Source organism: Corylus avellana, chromosome 7, assembly GCF_965113065.1.
Source record: "Corylus avellana chromosome 7, dhCorAvel1.hap1.2, whole genome shotgun sequence".
NCBI lineage: Eukaryota > Viridiplantae > Streptophyta > Magnoliopsida > Fagales > Betulaceae > Corylus > Corylus avellana.
In genome coordinates this window covers 14,146,785-14,152,764 of record NC_142496.1, presented here as the reverse complement: position 1 = coordinate 14,152,764, position 5,980 = coordinate 14,146,785, and the positions used below count along the sequence as shown (strand labels likewise).

Here is a 5,980-nt window from a genome sequence, read left to right as displayed (position 1 = left end):
TGCTTTTTCAATGTTAGATTTTAAAATATCTATAACCGTTATTTCAATTAAAAAAAAAACTATTGGATAATATGGAATTATATAGATATATTTTAATTTCCAGCAGTTTTATTAAGTACAAATATTTTATTTCTCTCTTCTTCTGTTCTTAACAAATAATGGTTGTTACAAGTGTTAAGAATATTATGTTAGGGTTATTTACTTGTTATTTACTTCCTTAGGTATTATTAGTCTACTAGGTTTACCTTTCCTTAATCTATTAAGTTACTTGCATCTCTATAAATAGAGACATCTGTATTCATTATCATAACAGAATATCAATGCAATGTAGTCTATTATGTGCTTCCGCTCTCTCTATTATTCTTTCGCTTCTATATCTCTCCATTATTCTGTCATAGTATCAAAGCATTCTAACATGATATTAGAGCCACTTTTTTGTGGCCTTCAATAATCGTCTTTTATAGTGTTTTCCTTTTGTCGAATTTTAGTCTTATCGCCCCACATCAAGCGCTGCTAGAATTTCTGTTGCCCATAGTCTCAAAATCGTGCCAGCCTATAGATCCGGAATTGCCATCGGCCCTCTGACGCACCGCCATGCGCCTCCACCAATTTCTGCCTACGCCAGCACTGTCCTTCCAGGAGTTACACGCTTCTGCCGCTGACAACAGTTCAGACGCCGCCAAATACAGATCAAAAGAGATCTGAAGCATCCAGGCTTCCGTGGTGGTGCTCACACGCGCCACCAGAAGGTTCTATCCGTCAATAAACGCACCTCCACGCATGTCTCAAGAGCAGTTTACGTGCCCACAAGACTCGCCTAAGAATCTTTTCGTTCCTTTATTCGCCGCCACACAGCGCCGATTGCTTTGCTAATAGCGCCAATCGACATATCAGGGCTAGACAAGTCTAGAGCCGTCGAGCACAATCTCATCGGATTATCCATGCACCACTTGAAGATGAAGCGTTTCCCCACGCGCCGCCACGTCGGCCCGTTCAAGAAGGTTGCACGTCCACCTTACAGATCTAGCACCACCAGTAAGAAATCAGCCAAGAATGCCGGCATTAGACACCGGACATGCCTCCACACACCGGTGGTAGCTCCTGCGCGTAGGTTTCACACGCTACGGCGCCTCCACCCATTTCGCGCGTGCACCACACGCGCCTGGGTCATCAGCCCGCCACGTCTGCCCCTGTCCATGTCAGCCCTAAGCCATGTCATCCAGCGCCACATAATTAGATCTTCCACCTTAGCTTCACCACCATGTCAGTGCATCGGCCACGTCAACGAATCTGCCACGTCAGCACATTGCCTTAGTTGACTTTTGGCTTTGACTTTCTACTGTGTCGACCGTTGACTTTGACCGGACTAAAAGTTGACTAGGTGTTTCCCACTCCATTTTTCGTTCTGATTTCAAATTTGTGGTCTATTTTTGCTTTTGGCATCACTATATGGCAGAAAATAAGATTTTTCTCCAAAGTTAGGCGTTTGTTTTATGCAGTTCAAGTCGGTTCATGCATTATTCAATTCAATTCCAAAGCCTTTTTCTTCGACGCAGTTCAATCCGGTTCATTCCTCTTGCGGTTTCCTCAGGTCCATGGGTTTTCAGGCCAAAGAAACCCCTTCAACCGACCCACTTATGCCTTGTCAAATGCCGCCATCACCAGTCACTGCAGGCGGCTGCAGCCTTTCTTAGGCCATTGATCCATTACTAGTTAGAATTTTTTTGGGTCAGACTTTAGCTCAGCTGACCAAGAGAGACTGTCCAAGGGTTTCAGGCATGATTAGCATCTTCAATTGGCCCTACTTATCTCAGCCGACCAGGCGAGACGGTCTACTAGTTAGAATTTTTGGGTTAGACTTTAGCTCAGCCAACTAAGCGAGACGGTCCAAGGATTACAGGCCAAACAAGCCCCTTTTAACCGGCCTTGTTTTTTTCAGCCAACCAGGCAAGCTTCTTCATTACTAGTATATGGTTTTCAAGTCAAATTACAACCAAGTGAATCAAGCTCCAACTTAAATGCATGGCTCAATTTAGTATAGAATCCACTATTAAACTAGCAACTTTTATGGCGTTACTCCGGCAACTCTTTCAGCATAAGCAGCTTTTTTGGCAAATTCATTTTTCTTTCCCTTTTCTTTTACCCAAACTCAAGTTTACACATTGAGTTTGAGGGGGTATGTTAAGAATATTATGTTAGGGTTATTTACTTGTTATTTACTTCCTTAAGTATTATTAGTCTACTAGGTTTACCTTTCCTTAGCCTATTAGGTTGCTTGCCTCTCTATAAATAGAGGCATCTGTATTCATTATCATAACAGAATATCAATACAATGTAGTCCATTGTATGCTTCCGCTCTCTCTATTATTCTTCCGCTTCTATAGCTCTCCATTATTCTATCATAGTATCAAAGCATTCTAACAACAAGATTTTTGGGTTCTGGATTGTGTTCAGAATTTGCAATATGCATACATAATCAGGCAGTATTGTATCCTAAAGATAAGATTGCTATGATTCCCTTTTGCAAAACTTCTAATTCAAGTGGGAGGCAATATTTATCTAAGAGATAGAGTCACAATCGCCTTACTATCAAGATTTCATTTTACTTCATATTCTATTTGTATTCTACGTTTATTTTTTCCATGCAATCCCACATCTTTATTTCCAACAATTCTTACATAAATATTGTGCATTCTTCAATGGCACTTTCAACAATGAATTCTGCTATTACTTCTCTGAACGTGATGCCACAAGATCTTTCCAAATTGGATCGTTTTGATGGCAACAACTACAAACGCTGGAAAGAGAAAGTTGAATTTCTATTGACAACATTGAAGGTTTGTTATGTGCTTGACACACCCTGTTCAAATGTTCATGTGGAAGGAGCAACTGATGAACAAATTGGTGTGAAGTTCAAATGGGAGGAAGAGAACTACACATGCATGGAGGCATGTGTAGTTCAATATGTATGCAACAAAGAAGTTTGCAAGCGAGATCTAGGAGGCATTGGAGAACAAATACAAAACTGAGGATTCTGGCAACAAAAGCTATATGGTAAGTAATTATTTTGATTTTAAAATGGTGGATACTACGCCTATTCTGAATCAGGTTCATGATATTCAACTTATTGTCCAACAATTTTATTCTGAGGGCATTCCAATTGATGAAAAACTTCAAGTGGGTGCTATTATTTCCAAATTGCCACCGACTTGGAGGGATAACCGTAAGTCACTTAAGAGAAAATGTGATGATCTAACTCTTAAAGATCTTCAGAGACAACTTCGTATTGAAGAAGAGTCAAGGCTTCAAGACAAACTCGAAGAAAAGGCTGAAATGAGCAAATCTGCCCATGTTGAAATAGACAACAAAAAAGGGAAAAAGCCCAAATATGAAGTTGGTGGTCCTAGTAAAATAGGTCCAAAGAAAAAGGGTAATTTCAAGAAAAATGTGATTTGTCATTACTGCAAGAAGCCTGGGCAAATTGCAGAGTTCTAAAGAAGAAGGAACAGGCAAACAATGTTGAAGAAAATCTTATTGCTGTAATTTCTAAAGTGAATATGGCAATCAATAATTCTATTTGGTGGGTTGATACCGGTGCAACTCGTCACATCTGTGGAAATAGAAATCTCTTCAAAAAATATGAGAAAGCTGGTGATGAGATTGAACTCTACCTGGGAAATTCAACTACCACCAAAGTAGTTGGAAAAGGCACTGTTGAGTTGAAATTTACTTCTGGCAAAATAATTACTCTTATTGATGTATTTCATGCACTAGAGATTCGGAAGAATCTGGTTTTCTAGTGGTCTTTTGTCCAAACATGGCTATAAACTTGTATTTGAGTCTGACAAATTTGTCTTGACCAAAAAGGGCCTGTTTGTGGGCAAAGGATTTGCTATAAATGGAATGTTTAAACTCAAGTTAATAAAGGAGAATGTTTCTGTTTATATTGTTGACTCTAATTCATTATGGCATGCTAGATTAGGACATGTAAATTATAATTCTATGAATCGTATGGTTAAATTAGGATTGTTGCCTTCTAATTTGCATGATGATAGAGATAAATGTGAAATCTGTGTAAAAACAAAGTTAACTAGAAAACCGTTTTCAAGTGTTAATAGACCATCTTCGAATTTACTTAAATTAATAAATTCTGATGTATGTGATTTGAGTGGTAAAATTACAAGAGGTGGTAAAAGATATTTTATTACTTTTATAGATAATTTGTCTAAATATGCTTATATCTATTTGATTAGAACAAAAGATGAAGCTTTAGGTATGTTTAAGATTTATAAAGCTGAAGTTGAAAATATACTTAGTTGCAAGATTAAATCATTAAGAAATGATAGAGGTGGAGAACATTTTAATAATGACTTTGACAATTTCTCCGAAATTAATGGTATTATTCATGAGAGAACAACACCTTAGACACCACAACAAAATTGTGTAGTGGAAAGAAAAAATAGAACACTCATGGATATGGCAAATGCAATGCTTAACCATTTTGGTTTGCCTGTAAATCTTTGGGGTGAAACTATTTTTTCTGCAATTCACGTATTAAATAGAGTGCCTTCTAAAATAAATAATTTTTCCCCCTATGAGTTATGGTTTAAACATAAACCCAACATAAATTATTTTAAATTGTGGGGGTGCCTAGCTTATGTAAGATTGCCTGATTTTTAAAGATCTAAATTAGGACAAAGAACTTCTAAATATGTTTTTCTCGGTTATGTTGTTCATAGTAAATCTTATCATTTTCTTAAATTGAATTCTAATGTAATTATTGAATCAAGAGATGCAGAATTTTTTGAATCCAACACAATTAAAAGCTCTAATTTTTCTAAAGCAAGTACTTCTATCAATGAAAAAAAATTTGAAAATATTGTTTCAAAAAATTAAGAGAATTTTGAAATTAGAAAATCCAAAAGAATTAGAAAAGAAAAGAGTTTTGGTCTTGATTTTTTGACATATTTTATAGAAGGCAACTCTCAGGTGATTGTGAATGAAGTTGGTGTGTATTACAATATAGAAAATGAATCTTCTAACATGGAAGAAGCTATGAAATCTAGGGATGCCACATTTTGGAAGGAAGCTATTGATGATGAAATGGAGTCCATTATGTTTAATAATACATGGATTCTTGTAGATTTACCTTCCAGTTCTAAACCTATAGGATGTAAATGGATCTTTAAGAAAAATATGAAATCTGATGGATCCATTGACAAGTATAAGGCTAGATTAGTAGCCAAAGGGTTTAGACAATCAAAGGGCATTGATTATTTTGATACATATGCTCATGTGGCTAGGATTTGTTCAATAAGAACTTTGATATCTTTGGCTTCCATATATAACCTTGAAATCCATCAAATAGGTGTCAAAACAGCATTCTTAAATGGTTACTTGGATGAAGAGGTATATATGGAACAACCAGAAGGGTTCATTATTCTAGGACAAGAAAACAAATTTTGTAAATTAGTCAGGTATATGGTTTAAAACAAGCTCCAAAATAATGGCATGAAATATTTGATAATGTAGTTATTTCTAATGGTTTTCGTTTGAATGAAGCTGATAAATGTATTTATATTAAAATGTTTGATAGTGATATTGTCATTATATGTTTGTATGTAGATGACATGTTGATTTTTAGTAATAGTATTTCTTGTATTAAAGATACAAAAGATTTTTAATCATCATATTTTGATATGAAAGATATGGGTATAGCAAACACTATACTTGGTATTTAATTACACAAGATAGGAAATGCATATGTCATATCTCAAACTCATTATATTGATAAAGTTTTGAATAAATTTAGTCATTTGCATAACAAAATTTCTCGTGTTCCTTATAACTCAAGTTTAAAGCTTGGAATAAATAAAAATCGATGTGTATCACAACTAGAATATTCTAGTGTTATTGGAAGTTTGATGTATGCAATGCATTGCACACGTCCAGACATTGCATTTGTAGTGGGCAGATTGAG

At 35.9% G+C, this 5,980-nt stretch overlaps 1 protein-coding gene across 1 annotated transcript; it reads left to right on the top strand.

Moving 5' to 3' along the window:
• Positions 1-2,714: 2,714 nt before the first annotated feature.
• LOC148584504 (uncharacterized) lies at positions 2,715-3,495 on the top strand. The gene is made up of 2 exons (XM_088518483.1): positions 2,715-2,966; positions 3,109-3,495. Exons 1-2 carry the CDS (start codon positions 2,715-2,717, stop codon positions 3,493-3,495), a joined length of 639 nt encoding a protein of 212 aa, XP_088374609.1.
• The last annotated feature ends 2,485 nt before the right edge of the window (positions 3,496-5,980 follow it).

Coding starts and splice junctions, on each gene's coding strand:
- LOC148584504 (XM_088518483.1), top strand. CDS start 2,715: ATGAATTCTGCTATTACTTCTCTGAACGTGATGCCACAAGATCTTTCC. Junction 2,967..3,108: donor AGGCATGTGTAGTTCAATAT/GTATGCAACAAA, acceptor ATTCTGAATCAG/GTTCATGATATTCAACTTAT.